This window comes from Alosa pseudoharengus, unplaced genomic scaffold (genome assembly GCF_046254945.1).
Source record: "Alosa pseudoharengus isolate Yale_2024_CS ecotype anadromous, Long Island Sound unplaced genomic scaffold, YU_APseudo_1.1 YU_APseudo_1.1_scf_2, whole genome shotgun sequence".
Classification (NCBI taxonomy): domain Eukaryota; kingdom Metazoa; phylum Chordata; class Actinopteri; order Clupeiformes; family Clupeidae; genus Alosa; species Alosa pseudoharengus.
This window is the reverse complement of record NW_027468663.1, coordinates 55,016,580-55,039,181: the sequence shown is the minus strand read 5'-3', so window position 1 is coordinate 55,039,181 and position 22,602 is coordinate 55,016,580. Positions and strand designations below refer to the sequence as shown.

At 47.1% G+C, this 22,602-nt stretch overlaps 1 protein-coding gene across 1 annotated transcript in view; it reads right to left on the bottom strand.

Annotated features, from left to right (window-relative positions):
* Positions 1-3,830: 3,830 nt before the first annotated feature.
* The window catches only part of asap3 (ArfGAP with SH3 domain, ankyrin repeat and PH domain 3), a 62,847-nt gene continuing 44,075 nt past the window's right edge, over positions 3,831-22,602 (bottom strand). The window contains exons 14-26 of the mRNA XM_076295541.1: positions 21,608-21,765; positions 21,299-21,432; positions 21,016-21,107; positions 17,484-17,670; positions 14,444-14,529; positions 13,317-13,432; positions 13,100-13,167; positions 11,699-11,806; positions 10,435-10,642; positions 8,968-9,232; positions 7,157-7,373; positions 6,126-6,257; positions 3,831-5,328 (exon numbers count right to left, since the gene is read on the bottom strand). Coding sequence (XP_076151656.1) covers positions 5,236-5,328; positions 6,126-6,257; positions 7,157-7,373; positions 8,968-9,232; positions 10,435-10,642; positions 11,699-11,806; positions 13,100-13,167; positions 13,317-13,432; positions 14,444-14,529; positions 17,484-17,670; positions 21,016-21,107; positions 21,299-21,432; positions 21,608-21,765 — 1,864 coding nt within the window. The 3' untranslated portion in view covers positions 3,831-5,235. The remainder of the gene's footprint in view (positions 5,329-6,125; positions 6,258-7,156; positions 7,374-8,967; positions 9,233-10,434; positions 10,643-11,698; positions 11,807-13,099; positions 13,168-13,316; positions 13,433-14,443; positions 14,530-17,483; positions 17,671-21,015; positions 21,108-21,298; positions 21,433-21,607; positions 21,766-22,602) is intronic.

The following is a 22,602-nucleotide window of genomic DNA, read 5'->3' as shown; positions in this document are numbered from 1 at the left end:
CGTACTAGAGCAGTACTCTGTTATTGATTAATAGGTCTAAAGTGCAGGGCAGTACTCTGGGTACCCATTCTGAGAGATGCTGAAAGGAGATGATATTGCTATGTGATGGAATAACTCACTAAAAAAAATATTAGTCCATGCAATTACAGGACAGGGTTTGTGTAGTTTGTGTAAAGGGTACTTCATACAAAACACATTAGAGATCATCCTTATGACTAGTCTAGAGAATCATAACACATCTCTAAGCTGGAGATTATCTTTACGTACAGACTAAAGTCCAGTCTAGAGAATCATAACGCATCTCCATGCTGGTGATCACCCCTGTGGGACACACACACACACTCCACCATTTAAATGGCTTTGCTGAGGAGCAGTGCGTTCTCACTTTACGCAAACTGCCTCAGCACATCTTTAATGGAGTGTGTGTGTGTGTGTGTGAGAGAGAGAGAGAGATGCATTGAGACTCCAAGCACTGGGGCACAGGCATCAGATAGAGCTTGATATTTATCAGGGTTTTTAATGACACTCAGCAGAGGCTTTTAGTGGCACTCAGCTTTCTCTCTAGAGGGGATCAGCAGCATGGTGTGGTCAGTGAGGAGGAGACAGGACCAAGCATGGCCCAGTGGGGCGGTCAGGGTGTTTCTTGGTGTTTTATGCCCGCAACGTTGTCTTCAAGGCAGCTCTGCCTGGAAGGCACTAGGGTTAGGCATGGGTTAAGGTTAGGGTTAGGGTTGGTGTTAGGTTTAGGATTAGGTGCCTTGAAGTCAGCGGTGGTAGCGCTGCCTGGAAGACGACGTTGGGGGCATAAAACACCATCGAGCGGTTAGTGCAGGGTCATAAATCCTACAGGGAGGAAACTCAGCCTTTGTGTCAGCGGGAGCATTCAGGGCAGCAGAATGGTGCTCACGTCACCCTGGCCAACGCTGCCTAGTGCAGGAGTCAGAGGACCTCATCATTACTTTCTAACAGCAGGATCTGACCGCAGCACATTTAGCAGGCTGTTTCATTGTCATAGGTTCTGCTTGTGTTCTTTGACAGTTATTTCTGACAGAATGTACTGTATGTATGTATGTATGTATGTACTTATGTGTGTGTGTGTGTGTGAGTGTGTGTGTATGTATGTATTGTATGTATGTATGTATGTACATGTGTGTGTGTGTGTGTGAGTATGTATGTATGCAAATATAGCGGATGAATGTGATGTAATATGTACCATGTCCCACTGTATGAATGTACACGAGGAACCAGAGTTTCACAATAAACCTTATTTGACTATGAAAACAAAATGTCTTCCTGAATGGCTTTCATGTTAAATACTTCCCACTGTGGTCGTATCATAATACTGTAGGAGCACCAGTAAGCTATGCCACAAGCATTAATGGAACCCAAGTGGGCATTACTTTGGTTTGAGATATTCATTAAAGTTTGTGCCATAAAATATACCAGTCTATAGAACAACATATTAAAGCTATACTGGATGCCAACATTTTCTTCAACATTTATCATGCTTTTAGAATTACTTTAAAAACTTAAACTGTTCACCATGTTGTTAGTCGCTTTGGTTAAAAATGCGTCAGCCAAATGTAATGCAATGTAATGTAATCTGCCGTCCGTCCATACTGAACAGCCAGTGTGGAGTGTGTATTAATAATAATACACAAATGAGCAGAGATCCTCTGGGACACCACAACACAGAATCCCTCCAGCCGCGCTGCTCTACGATCTCTCTGGGTGTCAGTACTGGCAGCAGTAATAAGCAGAGATACGTTATGACATCACTGCATTACACAGCAACAGGGCTTCAGCGTAATTCTCAGAATGACCCCTCCCGGGCATAAGCATGTCCATGTTACGTTGCATTACTGAAACGCCTCTCATGGGCCACGGTCTGTTCGGACAGTGAGAGCATTCAGCAGACTCAGCTACACACACACACAGACACACACACACACACACACACAGACACACACACACACTCGTGCTGCGTCCAGGCTCTCAGCTGAACGGGACCGTGCCCTACTTTCACTCGGAGTCGTGCGCTGACCTGCCGTCCCCCCCACCCCCCCCCCTCTGCCAGCGGTCCGGGCCAGTGATGTAACACCGGTCACTTACACAACAGCATCTGCTGGAGTCAGTGCCGGCCAGGCCCAATCGGTGGCCCATCAGGCCCGTCCCCATGGTAATGCGGTCGCTAGGGAGACGGACTGGCTGCTGTGAAAAGGTACACATGTCATAGAAACACTAATCCATCCATCAACCCCATGGGACGGCTCCAGCATTAATCCTGGGATTTGCGTGCGGTTTGCTAAAGAACTGTAAGTATGGATGATGGGCTCTCTTATGAAAGAGGAAAAGGCACTTGACTGGTAATGTAGTAACACTTGCTCTAAAAGCAGCTTACTTCAAATGAAGAGCATCATCTCTATATTATGCAGTATAAAGCACTGGAGTGGGAGAGGGAAAACGATCAGACACAAAACATGATGTGGTCAAACAAAAACACACTTAACAGGCCTCTGAGCTGCTGCTGGTCTGATGGCCTTGTGTCTGCAATACTGGAGTACGTAACCTGCTGTTCGCCTGCTGGTCTGATGGCCTTGTGTCTGCAATACTGGAGTACGTAAACTGCTGTTCGCCTGCTGGTCTGATGGCCTTGTGTCTGCAATACTGGAGTACATAACCTGCTGTTCGCCTGCTGGTCTGATGGCCTTGTGTCTGCCATACTGGAGTACGTAACCTGGTGTTCGCCTGCTGGTCTGATGGCCTTGTGTCTGCAATACTGGAGTACGTAACCTGGTGTTCGCCTGCTGGTTGATATTTGAACTCTAATCATCCCATCCCAACACATAGCGTATTACACATTTTTAATGAACTCACATGAACGCAGGTAAAGTCCTGGACATGGTACAGAGGCAGTATGAACATGCATAAACATATACACAGACCCCTGTCAAAAGGACAGGAGGATACAGCTATAGGGTGATATGACAACAGTTGATATGGCAACACAGTTATTGGTAGTACAGGGGCGCTCCTAGCGTAGCGGCAACACAGTTATTGCTAATACAGGGGCGCTCCTAGCGTAGCGGCAACACAGTTATTGCTAATACAGGGGCGCACCTAGCGTAGCGGCAACACAGTTATTGGTAGTACAGGGGCGCTCCTAGCATAGCGGCAACACAGTTATTGCTAATACAGGGGCGCTCCTAGCGTAGCGGCAACACAGTTATTGCTAATACAGGGGCGCTCCTAGCGTAGCGGCAACACAGTTATTGGTAGTACAGGGGCGCTCCTAGCATAGCGGCAACACAGTTATTGCTAATACAGGGGCGCTCCTAGCATAGCGGCAACACAGTTATTGCTAATACAGGGGCGCTCCTAGCATAGCGGCAACACAGTTATTGGTAGTACAGGGGCGCTCCTAGCGTAGCGGCAACACAGTTATTGGTAGTACAGGGGCGCTCCTAGCGTAGCGGCAACACAGTTATTGCTAATACAGGGGCGCTCCTAGCGTAGCGGCAACACAGTTATTGGTAGTACAGGGGCGCTCCTAGCATAGCGGCAACACAGTTATTGGTAGTACAGGGGCGCTCCTAGCGTAGCGCCGTTCCCAGACCAGGGACGTGGACACTCAGACAGACCCTCCCTGCTCCATTCCAGCAGTCTCAGGGAAGTCGCTATCGCGTTGAGACATCAGACAGTCCAGACCGTCCAGAGCTCAGCGCATGCGCGTCTCTCAGCGTTAATTATTCAGGCCATGACGGACACACTGGGCCCCCACTGAGTGTGTACACTCAGACCCCCCCCCCCCCCCCCAACAAAAACCCCACTGCAAGCAAAATACAGCGTTTAATAGCTACGTGGATGTTTGCGCTTTATGATGAAAAGACGAGATAATTAGTACTAGTGTGTGTAGAAACACCTCCCTGCCTCTGAAAGTGAATGGTGCTAAACTTGTTGTAGACGCCATGCAGAGGGCCAACATTCTAGTAAAATTATTCCCAGCATGGCTCAGCTGCACACCGCCACTTCAGGGGAAAGGGTACAAAAACAAAGTGTTCCAGTTATGGACGGAAGGGAACTGGACTCACTAGTGAGGAGAGGGAATTAAACTAGCCCAAAGCTGGCGACTCCCTCCTGAGGAGAGGGAATTAAACTAGCCCAAAGCTGACGTCCGTCTATCGTCCATCTCCTCCCATCAGCGGCCATGCAGCTGTGTTAGAGAGGATGAGATAAGGGAGACTCAAGAGAGGCTACGCTAAAAACATCACATCGAGTAAATGAGAACAATAATTATGTTTTCCCTCTCACTGTGCCAAATATACACATATATACACATGGGTCAGTCCAGGGCGTATTCCACTTGGTCAGACAGGAGCCCAGCGAGTGATCCTGGATATCTGCTGTTGAATTTGGGAGTCAGTTTTGGGTTTGTGGGTGCAATGCAGATTAATGTTGTACTCCACACAGGTGTAGCCAGTTGAAATGGTGGTGGTGGTGTTGACGGAGCTCTTAGATGGAGAAGGACAGGCACACAGCAGAATGCCAGCATGCTCTTCATGGAGCAATACATTATACAGATGCAATAGACGCAATGCAAGTCGTGCACCTGTCTGTGTCTCAGGGTGACCACTAGAGGGCCACACACACACACGCACATTCATGACACACACACACACGCACAAAGAGACACTCACACACATTCATGACACACACACACACACATTCCTGACACACACACACACACACACACACACACACACATTCCTGATACACACACACATTCATGACACACACACACACACTGAGCAAACTGGTTCATAGTCTTGTGTTGATGACGTGTAGTCTGGCGAGGCCGCTCCTGTCCTGGTCTGATCATACGTCTGGCTGGACTACAAGTGCTGCTGTGTCTAAGAGTGGTGGGGAGAAGCACTTTGAGGGACTGAGCTTTCCAGCCATCCTCTCTTCAGTGACCACAGCAGTGTCCTACAGGGCAAATGTAGCGTAGCTGCTAATGTAGCTTAGCTGCTAATGTAGCGTAGCTGCTGGTCCAAAAACAATCCCTCCATCCATCCATCCATCCGTCCATCAGTCCATCCATAACGGATTCAAAGAGTCGCAAAAATGTGGTTCAATCAGTATGAGTTTTGGACATAAGTGACTTTACAAATGTTCTTCTCTCTGATTGGTGCAGCGGGTGGCTGCATCCCAAAGAGACGGTAGCTTATTGGTCCTTCAGGAGTCCCTGGTGGACCACTCCCCCAGCTTGTGCACGTAGTTGACGGGAAATATTCCACTTCTCGATGCATCTCCATCAATGTGGCCAACCTGCAAAAGATTCCGCTCACAGTAAACACCCTTTCATCACATGAGGAGGAGATCTGTCTCTCTCTGTCTACAAGAACACAGAGCCTAACTAAGTTTAATAGGGACACCCTTATGAACCATATACATATATGCTCCCATTTTACACTGAATGTAAATAAGACAGACATATTACTATTACTAACATACTGCTACAGATAACATACTGTTTCAGCTGGTGTCAACATGTAACACCATGTAAAGCGCTACGGAGCCGGCTACTTTTGTACATGCTATAACACTTACAGTGTGCTCATGCAGCAATCTGAAAAGCACTCCATAGCACTTTATAATTCAGTATGACATTCACTTGCTGCATGAAAACAAACGAACCCTGGAGGTCTTCGGCGAGGATCACATCAGTCAGCGGCAAGCGGCAGCGGCAAACGTAACGCAACGCTCAGACCATAATACGTTTTATCTCATCCTAAGCAACACAAACGGTTTGTCAATTGAATACGCTGGCGTTGCGCTTTGAAAGTTGAACCAAGTTCAACGCTCAGTTGGTTCAACGCTAACTTACGCCAGCGTTGCCACCGTTCAGCTGCCGAACCATAGAGAACAATAGGAAACCTGCCGCTTGCCGCTGGCTAATGTGATCCCCGCCTTAGTGTTGTGGTTTGGCCAGGGGTCTAGCTGATGGAGGTCTCAGTGTTGTGGTTTGGCCAGGGGTCTAGCTGATGGAGGTCTCAGTGTTGTGGTTTGGCCAGGGGTCTAGCTGACGGAGGCTGAGGCGCCGAGAGACAGGAAATGGAACTCACCCACCAGTGGGGGTCATCGGTTGCTGTGACGATGATGACCTCATCCTTGAAGAAGGCCAGCTGGTCAGAGCTGACCGCCCTGCAGTCCACCAGGGCCCTCACCTTCTTCAGCCGTGGCTTTATCTGGGACACCTGACACACACACACACACACACACACAGGCCTTACATGTAAAAAAGGCTAAAAGCCCACATGAGGTTGGACAGAGCTGGTTTTAGGACGTAGGGAGATGGACGGGTCTGACTTCCTACACGGTGTTCATTCATGTGTTCCGAATTCACTGATTCCTTTTCCTGTAATAGATTTTGCTGATTCATCTTGCTGTGCTCATTTGCGCTTAGTCATGCAAAGCAACACCAAGCTGCAGACACAGATAGAGAGAGCTGTTCTCTATGTCCTTTTGTACCCGCCAGCTTACATAACACAGTATAAGTATATACTGTAAGTATAAGTATATATACTCTTTTGATCCTGTGAGGGAAATTTGGTCTCTGCTTTTATCCCAATCCGTGAATTAGTGAAACACACTCAGCACACAGTGAACACACAGTGAGGTGAAGCACACACTAATCCCGGAGCAGTGAGCTGCCTGCTACAACAGCGGCGCTCGGGGAGCAGTGAGGGGTTAGGTGCCTTGCTCAAGGGCACTTCAGCCGTGCCTACTGGTCGGGGTTTGAACCGGCAACCCTCCAGTTACAAGTCCGTAGCGCTAAACAGTAGGCCACAGCTGCCCCCAAACCACTGGTGTATTAACACTTAGTCACTGAAAAAGTTGATATAAATATAAGTCTTCCCTTGGACTCCTCTACAGACAGATAGTTTTAGAGTCATGTTTGTGTACATGTCCCTCATATCAGGCTCATCTAGTCAGACACTGCTGCTGAGTCATGGTTGTGTACATGCGCCTAGCAGTGGGATATAGGGCTCATCTAGTCAGACACTGCTGCTGAGTCATGGTTGTGTACATGTGCCTAGCAGTGGGATATAGGGCTCATCGCTGCTGCTGAGTCATGGTTGGTGCATGTGTGTACCATGGCGTTCCTGCGCGTGCGTGGCGGGGGGGGCAGGCATATGGGTGCAGTGGCGGGCGCCGTGGCGGTGGGCGTGGGGGTGGGCGTGGGGGTGCCGGGCTGGACGCTAGTCACCAGGCTGCAGTAGAGCTCCTCCTGGCTGCCCGCACAGCTGACCACGCCGCCCTTCCCCTGACCCCCGCTACTCGTCCGCCGATACGACGTGGTCTTCTCGGAGCTGAGGGAAGAGGACAGAGGTCAGAGGTCATCTTTAACACCATGACGTTATGACATTTGAGATGTGGAGCACACCCTGTTATTAACCCTGTTATTAGCCCTGTTATTAGCCCTGTTATTAGCCCTGTTATTAACCCTGTTATTAACTTGTGCCTGTATTGTTAAAATCAACGTTGATAAAATACAGTATATAAGCATGAGCTCAAAGAATAATGACCACTATTCCAAACATTCTACATTCTTCTAGATTGTTTAGAACATTATAAAAAAAGTGTAATGTCTGTAAATGAATGTTTATTAAACATAACACTTAATAAAAAAGTGTAATGTCTGTAAATGAATGTTTAATAAACATTGTAACACTTAATAAAAAAGTGTAATGTCTGTAAATGAATGTTTATTAAACATAACACTTAATAAAAAAGTGTAATGTCTGTAAATGAATGTTTATTAAACGTAACACTTAATAGTTGCCAGATTTGAACACAGTCCATCTGCCCATATATCAATACTTATCAAATTCCCCACAGGCTCCACATCTGGCTGATGATGTGTGTGAGTGAGAGAGATATATCTCTGTCCAGCATGGGGCAGCAGCACACAAGCTTAAGAAGGAGCGGAGTAGTGTGTGTGTGAGTGTAGGAGATATATCTCTGTCCAGCAGGGGGCAGCAGCACACGAGCGGAGTAGTGCTGCTGACATTATAATGGGCTCTTAAGAGTCACAGAATAAAAACAGTGTCAAACTCTAAACTCCTTTCTATCCTTTCTATCCAGTTATAAATCTGATTAGCTCTGTAAACACTGCTCATATCATTTGAGTTCTAATACTGGGCCTTGAGCCTGCTGTGTTAGCACATGTGATCCCCGCCGTGCTGTGTTTGGCACCAGGCCTGGGTACAGGGCACGAGTACAGGGCACGCCTGCTCATGTGCAGCTGACGAGTGTGAATTCACATCATGATCCTAATAAGCAAGATCACACCGTGTTCCTAATGTGCAATTACAGGGGCAGCACTGAGGCAGCACACACACACACACACACACACACACACACACACACACAGTGCCAAAGTGCAACTCCCAATGCCTCTGAGTAATTAGGCCTACTCAGCAAGTCAGAACCATGCACTTAACTTAACAGCAAAATAATTATATTCTATGAACTACTTTAGAATAACAAAACTATTTCATTGAACCGTGACGGCATCCATACTGATTAATTACACACACAGTGGCAGATTCTATCTATTCATTGTTTCATGATAAAGAAATTACCGTCACCATTGTTACAGCAGCAAAAGTTACAGCAAGATTAGAATTTAGGTGCTGAATATGTGCTGAACAGTGCTGAGGTTCTAGTGTGGTTCCTACCTGATGGGTCCGAGGTGGTTCTGAATATGTGCTGAGGTTCTAGTGTGGTTCCTACCTGATGGGTCCGAGGTGGTTCTGAATATGTGCTGGGGTTCTAGTGTGGTTCCTACCTGATGGGTCCTACCTGGTGGTTCTGAATATGTGCTGAGGTTCTAGTGTGGTTCCTACCTGATGGGTCCGAGGTGGTTCTGAATATGTGCTGAGGTTCTAGTGTGGTTCCTACCTGATGGGTCCGAGGTGGTTCTGCGGCGAGGTGCTCTTGGGTTCCGTGGTGGCCATGCTGGCCGCCCCATTGGGGGGCTGCCCGTCCCAGGACATGGTCTGCCGCTGGGCCCTGACCCCGCCCCCGTGTGGGGGCCGCTGCGTCCTCACGACCAGCTGGGGGTCGGCCCGCGGGGAGGGGGGCCCGTGCCGCTGGGACGAGGAGAGGCGCATGGGGATGTTCGCCCCCTCCATCACCGACACGGAGATCTGGGGGTCAGAACGACCTGCACGGAGGGATTGTGACAGAGTTACATGATCAGGTCAGCAGATACATCCGCCCTGTGAACATCCACTCATTCACTACATAGTGCACTACTGCTATATATCAATCACTACATAGTGCACTACTATATATCATTCACTACATAGTGCACTACTGCTATATATCAATCACTACATAGTGCACTACTATATATCATTCACTACATAGTGCACTACTGCTATATATCAATCACTACATAGTGCACTACTGCTATATATCAATCACTACATAGTGCACTACTATATATCAATCACTACACAGTGCACTACTACTATAGACCAATCACTACATAGTGCACTACTATATATCAATCACTACATAGTGCACTACTATATATCATTCACTACATAGTGCACTACTATATATCAATCACTACATAGTGCACTACTACTATAGACCAATCACTACATAGTGCACTACTATATATCAATCACTACATAGTGCACTACTACTGTATCACTACATAGTGCACTACTATATATCAATCACTACATAGTGCACTACTACTGTATCACTACATAGTGCACTACTATATATCAATCACTACATAGTGCACTACTACTGTATCACTACATAGTGCACTAATATATATCATTCACTACATAGTGCACTACTATATATCAATCACTACATAGTGCACTACTATATATCAATCACTACATAGTGCACTACTATATATCATTCACTACATAGTGCACTACTATATATCATTCACTACATAGTGCACTACTACTGTATCACTTCATAGTGCACTACTATATATCAATCACTACATAGTGCACTACTATACATCATTCACTACATAGTGCACTACTATATATCATTCACTACATAGTGCACTACTATATATCATTCACTACATAGTGCACTACTATACATCATTCACTACATAGTGCACTACTATATATCATTCACTACATAGTGCACTGCTATATATCAATCACTACATAGTGCACTACTACTGTATCACTACATAGTGCACTACTATATATCATTCACTACATAGTGCACTACTACTGTATCACATAGTGCACTACTATATATCATTCACTACATAGTGCACTGCTATACATGTACCGACTGGGCAGGTAAGATAAGGTAAAGACCATCCAAGATGTCCGACCCCTGGACCACATCAGATAGCATGTGACTCCATGGACTGACCTCTTTGGATGGACTTGGCTGGCAGTGGTGGTGGCATGGTGCCTGTGGGCGCACTGTTGGCCGGCGGGTTGCAGTACAGGAAGTCCACGTTCTCATAGGTCTTATTGGCCACGCTGGTGCTGCTGAAGTTCCAGCGCGAGGGGGAGTTTGGACTGTGGCCATTAGGGGGCAGTGGAGAGCGCAGGCCGCCCCTGGAGTGAGGGTTCACCTGAGGGCACAGAGGGAACAACCTTCTGTTACTCACTCACACTCACGCTGTTACTCACTCACACTCACACTGTTACTCACTCACACTGTTACTCACTCACACTGTTACTCACTCACACTCACACTGTTACTCACTCACACTGTTACTCACTCACACTGTTACTCACTCACACTGTTACTCACTCACACTCACACTGTTACTCACTCACACTGTTACTCACTCACACTGTTACTCACTCACACTCACACTGTTACTCACTCACACTCACGCTGTTACTCACTCACACTGTTACTCACTCACACTGTTACTCACTCACACTGTTACTCACTCACACTCACACTGTTACTCACTCACACTGTTACTCACTCACACTCACACTGTTACTCACTCACACTGTTACTCACTCACACTGTTACTCACTCACACTGTTACTCACTCACACTGTTACTCACTCACACTCACACTGTTACTCACTCACACTGTTACTCACTCACACTCACACTGTTACTCACTCACACTGTTACTCACTCACACTGTTACTCACTCACACTGTTACTCACTCACACTCACACTGTTACTCACTCACACTGTTACTCACTCACACTGTTACTCACTCACGCTGTTACTCACTCACACTCACGTTCACTCAGAACACTTCTGACACAAAACATGTTTAGGGAAGTTTAGTTTATTTCTGTAGCATCGTTCCCACACATTAGTCGTTTAGAGTTCTTCACAAAGGATCCGATAAAGGAACACAGAACAATAATACAATAACACCAGATCAATGTACCCAGCACTTTGGGAACAAATACTGAACATCTCAGTGTTATACAGGGCTATATAAAGTAGTGGCCAGTGGGGCTGTGTGTGTGTGTTGGGAGGGGGGTGCAAGGGGCGATGTGTGTGTGTGTGTGTGTGTTGGGAGGTGGGTGCAAGGGGCGATGTGTGTGTGTGTTTGTGTGTTGGGAGGGGGGTGCAAGGGGCGATGTGTGTGTGTGTGTGTGTGTGTTGGGAGGGGGGTGCAAGGGGCGATGTGTGTGTGTGGGGACTCACCCTCTCGTCCAGGTCGTCCTCGCTGTCGTACATGAGCTCCTGTGGCATCTCCCAGGTGTACTCCACGTGGATCTGAGAGTTAAACTTCCCACTGTGGGCCAGCTCCAGCTACACACACACACACACACACACACACACACACACACACACACACACACAGAGACACATTTAGTACATAAACATGCACATGTACACACACACGCATGTAGGATATATACTATATGTACACACACACACACACACACACATACACATAAGCATCATTCACATGCAGAAAAGGCTTCAGTTGTTACAGCAAAGCCCTGAGACTCTATTGGTTCTGCAGCACTAGCCCTATTGGCTAAACCTGATCACATGACTCAACGTGATCCCAATGGGCTCTTACTGCGTATGAACCCTGAGTCAGCTCAGAGGCACAGAGTTTGGTCCACTGTGCAGGCTGACCCCAGAGTTACGGTCAGAACTCCGGGGAGGTGAATAGATACAGGCCACACACACACACACACACACACACACACAGACACATACTGTAAACACACACACGCACAAATGTACACACACACACACACACACTAACACACACACACACACAAACACACACACTAACACGCACACTAACACACACACTAACACACACACTAACACACACACTAACACACAAACACACACACTAACACACACACTAACACACACACTAACACACACACTAACACACACACACACACAAACACACACACTAACACACACACTAACACACACACACACTGGCTTATCAACACAGGAGGTGTCCCAGTGGCCGGCCTCATAATGAGGGAGCTCTTCCCCGTACACACACAGGCCAGTCGTAAAGCAAGAGGGGCCGGGAACACAGGAAATTAAACTGCACTCGTCAGGACCAGCCAGGAGAGTGATGAGCACACACACACACACACACACACACACACACACACACACACACACACACACACACACACACACACAGACACACACACACACACACACACACAAATACACGTACACGCACAAATGTACACACACACATACACATACACACACACACACAATGTACACACATACACACACACACAAAGACTTATACAAGCACACATACGGGCCTAGACACAAGAATATAGACAAAGAGAATTCACATATTCAGCCACACACACACACACACACACACACACACACACACACACACACACACACACACACACACACACACACACACACACACACACACACACACACACACACAGGGCATGGTCAATTGACAGTGATTTATTTGAAAGGGGTGTTTCCTGCACAGGGTATTGTTGCTGAGGGAGCAATAAGAAAGGTCAGTCCTTCACACACACACACACACACACACAAACCCAACACACACCTGGAGGAGAGACTTACCAGTTCTATGCAGTGGGTGTGCTGTAGTCTTTTGGCCACGTCTAACGCAGTCTCACCCGACGCGTTCACTGGACACAAAACAGCCATCAGTTTGGGATGAATGTCCCATGTGTGTGTGTGTGTGTGTGTATATACTGTATATATATATATATATATATATATATATATATGTGTGTGTGTGTGTGTGTGTGTGTGTGTGTGTGTGTGTGTGTGGTACCTGTCGTGAGTACAGCCTTTCCTTTCAGAAGCAGCTTGAGACACTCAGTCTTATTGTGGAGAGCGCAGTAATGCAGAGCTGTGTTTCCCTCTACGGTCCTCTTCTCCAGACATCCACTGTACACACACACACACACACACACACACACACAGTTAACGCATAGTTAGTTATATTAGAACACACTCAACATGCATGTCTCACACTCAGAAATACATACATATATAGTGTATTGGCCCTAAAACACACACACACACCAACATGCCCCACACACACACAGAGACACACACACACACACAGACACAAACAGAGACACACACACACACAGACACAGACACAGACACAGACACAGACACAGACACACAGACACAGACACACACACACACACACACACACACACACACACACACACACACACACACACACACACACACACACACACACACACACACACACAGCTTCTCTAAAGATCATGCACTCTGAGTAGTTGAAACATAAACACAGTATACAGGCCGGGTTCCACTAGAGTCTATAATGCGAGACAGGGGAGCGTTATGAGGTCACCCCAGTAGAGAGATGTGTGTGTGTGTGTGTGTGTGTGTGTGTGAGTGTGTGTGTGTGTGAGTGTGTGTGTGAGTGTGTGTGAGTGTGAGTCAGTGTGTGAGTGTGTGTGTGTGTGTGTGTCTGTGAGCGTGTGTGAGTGTCTGTGAGTGTGAGTCTGTGTGAGTGTGTGTGTGTATGTGTGTGTGTGTGTGTGTGTGTGTGTGTGTGTGTGTGTGTGTGTGTGTGTGTGTGAGTGTGTGTGTGTGTGTGTGCGAGCCTGAGTTAGTTCAGGTGCAGTGAGGCCCTGGACTCTAATGGGGAGTCGTGTTACAGAGCTGAGCCTGGGTAATATAAGGACATGGAGTAGAACAGGGTGGATGGGAATATGGAGGACAGAAAGAGAGACACAAGGACACAAGGACACAAGGATACAAGGATACAAGGACACAAGGATACAAGGACACAAGGATACAAGGATACAAGGACACAAGGACACAAGGATACATGGACACCCACCTGTTCTGGGTGAGGACACAAGGATACAAGGACACAAGGACACAAGGATACATGGACACAAGGACACCCACCTGTTCTGAGTCAGGAAGTCCACCAGAGCCAGAGAACTCCGGTCTGCCATCCTCACCGCCAGATGAAGAGCCGTTTCTCTCAGGTCCTAAGAGAGAGAGGGAGAGAGAGAGAGAGAGAGAGAGAGAGAGAGAGGGAGGGAGGGAGAGAGAGAGTAAATAAACTACATTGAATCTTATGTGCACAAAACAAAAGCACTCATCACACACAAACAAAGCCAGAGACTAGCGCTAGCACTAGCTTCAGACTGCGCTGCCAGCTGAGCGCTTTAGTGCTCTCATGTGTTTATAAAACATTCTCTTCCTTGTTTGGTGAAGACATTTCTCCTAATAGTCAACAGATTTCTCAATAGTCTCCAAAAACAAATTACAATCAAATGTGCAAACTGGACCCTCTGCATTCCCTTTGAGGAGAGGAAACTTAGATTGAATGTGTATGTGTGGAGTTCAACAGTGAATTCATCTACAGAGGGAGGGAGAGAGAGAGAGGACAGAATGTGGAGAGAGGGATGAAGGGAGAAGGAGAGAGAGAGGGAAAGAGAGAGAGAGGGAAAGAAAGGTACAGAGAGAGAGAGGGAAAGAGAGGACATAATGTGGAGAGAAGGATGAAGGGAGAAGGAGAGAGAGAGGGAAAGAGAGGTACAGAGAGAGAGAGAGAGGGAAAGAGAGGACAGAGAGAGGAGAGAGGGATGAAGGGAGAAGGAGAGATGAGAGGGATGAAAGTGAACAAACACAGTTGGCCCGGTAAGACTGAGCACGTGCGAGCGCTGGTCTGCTGAAAATTACACTCTTCCTGAAACAATCCCATAAGCCCCCACTCAAGACATGGGCTTGGACACACACACACAAACACACACACGACTTTGGCTTTGACTTACAACCTGAAATAATATACTGGCTCTGACCAGACTCATGCGGACAAAATACCCCCCCCCCCCGCCCCTCTCTCATACACATGCATACAAACACACACATACACATGCATACACACACACACATGCATACACACATGCACACACATGCATACACACACACACACACACACACACACACACACACACGCGCACACACACATGCGCATACACACACACAGCCAGCGTGCAGCTGAGCACACACACACACATGCATATACACACATGCATACACACACACACAGGCAGCATGCAGCTGAGCACACACACACACACACACACACACACACAGGCAGCGTGCAGCTGAGCACACACACACACACACACACACACACACACACACACACACACACACACACACACACAGGCAGCGTGCAGCTGAGCACACACACACACACACACACACACACACACACACAGGCAGCATGCAGCTGAGCACACACACACACACACACACAGGCAGCGTGCAGCTGAAGCAGGGGGGTTTGCTCATGTTATGTGGATTCTGTCCATGATACCTCCTGAGGAGGCGGCCAGGGGGAGATTTAATTTGAGGAGGAGGGGTGGCAGGACATGTAATGTGTGTGTGTGTGTGTGTGTGTGTGTGTGTGTGTGTGTGTGTGGCGTGGAGAGCAGGACCAACTGACCAGAGAGAGGGAGCAAAAGAACGTAAAAGATGTGTCTGTATGTGTGTGTGTGTGTGTGTGTGTGTGTGTGTGTGTGTTGGCCTGTGTTTGAGCCTGTCTCTGTGTGTAAGTGTGTCTGTATGTGTGTGTGTGTGTGTGTGTGTGTGTGTGTGTGTGTGTGTGTGTGTGTGTTGGCCTGTGTTTGAGCCTGTCTCTGTGTGTAAGTGTGTCTGTATGTGTGTGTGTGTGTGTGTGTGTGTGTGTGTGTGTGTGTGTGTGTGTGTGTGTTGGCCTGTGTTTGAGCCTGTCTCTGTGTGTAAGTGTGTCTGTATGTGTGTGTGTGTGTGTGTGTGTGTGTGTGTGTGTGTGTGTGTGTGTGTGTGTACTGTATTGTGTGATGCTTAGCTGGGAGGAGGGAGATGGGCTGGAGGTCTATGAGCTCACACTTAAAAACACCAGCACTAATTAAAAAGCACTGCCCTGGTCCTGTTTACATAGCACACACACACACACACACACACATCTGAGGCCACATGGGAGACACACACATAAAATACCCATATAGAGTGAGATGGAGACTCACAAACACCCCCCCCCACACACACACACACCCGGCAAGAACTCTGTCTGTCTGCCTTATATACACCAACATCCAGTTACAGACACATAATTACACACACACACCCAGCAGGAGACTCCCTGTCTCATACATACACACACACACACACACACACACACACACACACACACACACACACACACACACACACACACACAGCATTCTCCTTTGGCCCCATAGGAAGACTCTCCCTAACACAAACACAAACACACCCACCCCCGAAGCCACTGCAGGACCATAAGTCACACACACACACACACACACACGCCTTCATCAATCTCATCATTTCAGCGTTGACTTCACAAACCATCGAGTGACTTCATGGGATGAGATCACTTTAGTGTAAAAACAAAGTCAAGTAGGGAGGACAGGCTCAGGCATTTATGATCTATTGTGAGCCAAAATCAAAGCCCAAGTCAAAGTGAACTATTGTCCTTCCACCCTTACAGCCAGGAGTGCACTGCTCAACGGAACTCTGCTTCTCCAGGCTCAGTGTCAAAATAAAAGTCAAGCGCAGGTAAGACAATAACAGGTAGACACAACAGACAAAAAAGACCTACAGACTACAGACAAGCCTACAGACAAGCCTACAGACATGCCTACAGACAAGCCTACAAACAAGCCTACAGACAAGCCTACCCTACAGACAAGCCTACAGACATACCTACAGACAAGCCTACAGACAAGCCTACAGACAACCCTACAGACAAGACTACAGACAAAATAAAGGGTCAAGTCATAAGCCTACAGACAAAATATAGGTGCATTCATAGATAAACACACTCTCCCTCACACACACACACCCTCACACTGACACTCACCCTCACCCTCACACTGACACTGACTTCCACACTCACCCCCTCACACACACACACACACAGTCTCACCTGTCCCTCGGGCAGTGCGGTGGGTTTGGCCAGGTCCTCCCCCTCGGCATAGAGCTGCAGGAGGGCGGTGAGGTCGCGCGTCTTCACCGTGTCGTGGACGCGGTACGGGTCCGGCTCCGAGTCGTCCTTCCGCAGCACGTAGCGCCGCTCGGCGTACTTGGCCACGATGTACTCCTTTCTGGCCGTCCTGGACACGGCACACACACGGGACACATTACACACACACACACACACACACACAGTCCTGGACACGGGACACACACATGGGACACATGGGACACATTACACTCCAATATGCACACACACACACACACACACACACACACACACACAGGACACACACACACACACACACACACACAGGACACACACACACACACACACGGGACACATTACACACACACACACACACAGTCCTGGACACGGGACACACACATGGGACACATGGGACACATTACACTCCAATATGCACACACACACACGACACACTTGGGACACATGAGACACATTATACTCCAATATGCACACACACACACACACACACACACACACACACACACACACACACACACACACACACACACACACACACACACACACACACACACACACACACACACACACACACACTCCTGTACACATGGGTAATATTAAGAGCAGTCTCACACACAAAAATCTCATTAAAACACATGGACACACACACACATGAATCATATAAAATGACACACACAGATGCTCCCTCACAGATATAAAACAAACACAAATGGTATTGCAGATGTACACACAGACAGGGTGAGGCTACAATCCAAGACTGTTGCAGCAACCAGCGTCAGTAGCAGCACTTCCATCATATGCTTTGACAGAGATGATTCTTATTCCATTTTTATGGGCTAACGTCATGCACTGCCAAACTGAAGTGTGGTTGTGTTGTGTTGCATTGTTTACGGCAAAGAGTAAAGAAATGTTCCACTTTTCAAGCAGTAAGATAAGTGGCAACCAGTCAATATGCTGCTGGCTCTCAACTTAAACCAAAATGGCAGACCATGTTTAGAAGACGCTCTGAGCTGCTGGCTTTTGCAGATAACTAACTATTCCCCACTGCCAGCTAACAGAGGAGACTGCTGTTGATCTCACTACAATGCTGTCTGTCTGTCTGTTGATCTCACTACAATGCTGTCTGTCTGTCTGTTGATCTCACTACAATGCTGTCTGTCTGTCTGTTGATCTCACTACAATGCATAAACACCTGTCTGTCTGTCTGTTGATCTCACTACAATGCTGTCTGTCTGTCTGTTGATCTCACTACAATGCATAAACACCTGTCTGTCTGTCTGTCTGTTGATCTCACTACAATGCTGTCTGTCTGTCTGTCTGTCTGTTGATCTCACTACAATGCTGTCTGTCTGTCTGTCTGTCTGTTGATCTCACTACAATAAGTATAAACATATAACTAAACTCCACTGTACAATAAAGACAGTAGATAAGAAAGATAAGAAAACTAACAAAACTAAATACACTATATAAATTAAATTAAGAAAGTCCAATGTGCTTGAGGGTGATCAAGCATAAGATGCTTGTAGTGACAGGGCCGGGTAAGGTGCTAAAGGGAGTGAGTGTCATAGTGAAGGTGTAAAAGTAGTCCAACCATAGTCCTTTAGTTATGTGTGCATGGCAACATTAGTCCAACAGTGCAACAGTGCAAGAGTAAGGTCTAGAGACCAGCATAAATAATATGGACAAATAGGAGAGTAAAGTATAATGTAGACAAGGTAAAATAAAAAACTATTTCAGTGCAAGAGCAGGTTGAGGTAATAGGGTTATAGCCATTCATTCATTCAGTATTGTAGCAGAAGCCTGACCGCAGCCATTGATCATGTGTGCTAATATAGCATGAAAAACAGTGTAGCAGTAAAACAGTAGTGAAAAACATTAGGCTGTGTACATTAGTAAAACAGTAGAAAACAGTAGTAAAAAGTAGTAAAGCAGTAGTGGGCAGTCAGTACTCAAACATGGAGAGGGTGGAGAGGCAGACAGACTAAGCAGAGAAGTCTAGCTCTCCTCTTCTAGCTCCATTTCAATCCAAAAGACAAAAAAATAAAGAGAAGGTCAGCAAATGAAAGTTAATAAAAACTTCAAGCAAAGACGCATAAACGCTTCCGATGGTGTCACATATGGCTGTTTTATTGGTCTTTCTTCAGATGTCCTGACAAACACTGACGTAAGCCCAAATGACCAGACGTCATTGCTGAGCGTTTAAAGGGTGGATGTCACATCTTCATGCACAGTCCTCAGAAGGATGGCAGGACATTACACACACTTTAGAGACGCATGGCTGCACATGGCCACTAGGGGGCAGGCCACCCCCCAGCAGGAACACCTCTGACCCGCCCTTCAGGAACCACCAGAACTTTCAGATGAACACACACCCAACACACTTCACCCAACACACACCCAACACATATCCAACACATATCCAACACACACCCAACACACTTGACCCAACACACACCCAACACATATCCAACACACACCCAACACACACCCAACACACTTGACCCAACACACACCCAACACATATCCAACACATATCCAACACACACCCAACACACACCCAACACACTTGACCCAACACACACCCAACACATATCCAACACATATCCAACACACACCCAACACACACCCAACACACACCCAACACACTTCACCCAACACACACTTCACCCAACACACACTTCACCCAACACACACCCAACACACTTCACCCAACACACACCCAACACACATCCAACACACACCCAACCCTTAGTCAACACCCCCCCCCCCGGTCCCTTTAGAAAACTCTGTGTCTAGATGTGTCTCTTTCCTGCTGAGAAAATACCAGAACTTACCAGATGAATTCAGTCAAGACAAAAGAGAAAGAGATCAGTGACCACAACAAGCAGAACTGGGTTGACCAGTCCTCATGACTCATGACCAGTCCTCATGACTCAAGCAACATGTCATGTCTAGACTACTAAAGAGAGATCAAGCTCACCAGCGGCATACGTCAGCTTGAGATTTTGGACTTCCTTTAGAAGATTCCTGACCTGAGATTAGTATCTTTCCCTCTGAGAACTACCAGAACTTTCCAGAACTAAACCACTGAACCTCTGAGGAACTACCAGAACTTTCCAGAACTAAACCTCTGAACCTCTGAGGAACTACCAGAACTTTCCAGAACTAAACCACTGAACCTCTAAGGAACTACCAGAACTTTCCCGAACTAAACCACTGAACCTCTGAGGAACTACCAGAACTTTCCCGAACTAAACCGCTGAAGAGAGGAATGAAGGAGAGCAGCAACCACAGCAAGCAGAAGCTTATCGTCCAGTTCCCGCCACTCAACCAAAGCTGTAGCATGTCACGTCTAGAGAACCAATCGAGAGCTAGAGCCAAGCATCGGCATCGGAGTACATCAGGGTGCTATTTTGGGTAAGAGACCAATGACCACAGCAAGACCGTGAAATGTACCCACAATGCCCTGAGCACTTACATGTCGCTTCGAGGAACAGGCTTCACCGTGTCATTGGGCAGATTGACCTCCATGATGTCATTGAACCTCGTGTTCCCAATGCTTACTGCTAGCTGTAGGAAACACACAAAAACACACACACAAACACACACACACACACAACTGTTAGGTCAGTTATGTGTTCTCCACATTCTCCACTTCTACACACTGTCAAACTCTGCGCCCCCATCAGGTCAGTTGTGTGTTTAGCTCTATTGCATATAGATGACTCTAGAATTGAGATGAAAGGTCAAGAGGTCAATACCAGGAGTTCGGAGGTGCTGAGCACGTCCAGGGTGAGCGACTGGATGCGGGAGTAGTGCACCCCCAGCTCCCGGTGGATTCCGGAACATTCTATGCAGGTGAGGATGCCTAGGTTTGTGGAGAGCCAGGTGGGATCTGACCACGACAGGAGAGGGACACAGACGCACCAGGTTCAGATTTCACCCTCAATGGACGAGGGAAGCAGCAACAGCAACAGCAACAGCAACAGCAACAGCAACAGCAGCAGCAGCAGCAGCAACAGCAGCAGCAGCTGTGTGTGTGTGTGTGTGTGTGTGTGTGTGTGTGTTACCTGGTGCTCCGCAGTCACAGCAGGCCTCGTTGCCGGGCATGTTGCGCAGGCCTGAGATGACCGCTCTGGAGAGCTCCTGGAGACCACTGTCCTGCTGGTCACTACCTAGAGCCGCGTTCAACGCCTCCTCTTTACTGTTCTGGAGTACCGACACCCAGCTGTGAACACGCACACACACACACACACACACCCCCACACACACACACACACACCCCCACACACACACACACACACACACACACACACACACACACACACACACACACACACACACACACACACACACACACACACACACACACAGATGAGCATGTGCCCACACACACAGACATGTATGTACACAGATCCAAACACACAGTATAAACACATAATGCTAAGTGTCAGGCCATGTGGGGGCCTAGATCTTCACTAGCGGTCCTTTTAAACGGTTCTAAATAGTGTGCATTGTAGCGGTTCTTTTTAAATGGTTCTAAATAGTGTGCATTCTATTCTAGCTGTCCTTTTAAACGGTTCTAAATAGGGTGCATTCTAGCTGTCCTTTTAAACGGTTCTAAATAGGGTGCATTCTAGCGGTCCTTTTAAACGGTTCTAAATAGTGTGCACTCTAGCTGTCCTTTTAAATGGTTCTAAATAGTGTGCATTCTATTCTAGCTGTCCTTTTAAACGGTTCTAAATAGTGTGCATTCTAGCTGTCCTTTTAAACAGTTCTAAATAGTGTGCATTCTAGCGGTCCTTTTAAACGGTTCTAAATAGTGTGCATTCTAGCGGTCCTTTTAAACGGTTCTAAATAGTGTGCATTCTAGCAGTCCTTTTAAACAGTTCTAAATAGTGTGCATTCTAGCAGTCCTTTTAAACAGTTCTAAATAGTGTGCATTCTAGCGGTCCTTTTAAACAGTTCTAAATAGTGTGCATTCTAGCAGTCCTTTTAAACAGTTCTAAATAGTGTGCATTCTAGCGGTCCTTTTAAACAGTTCTAAATAGTGTGCATTCTAAAG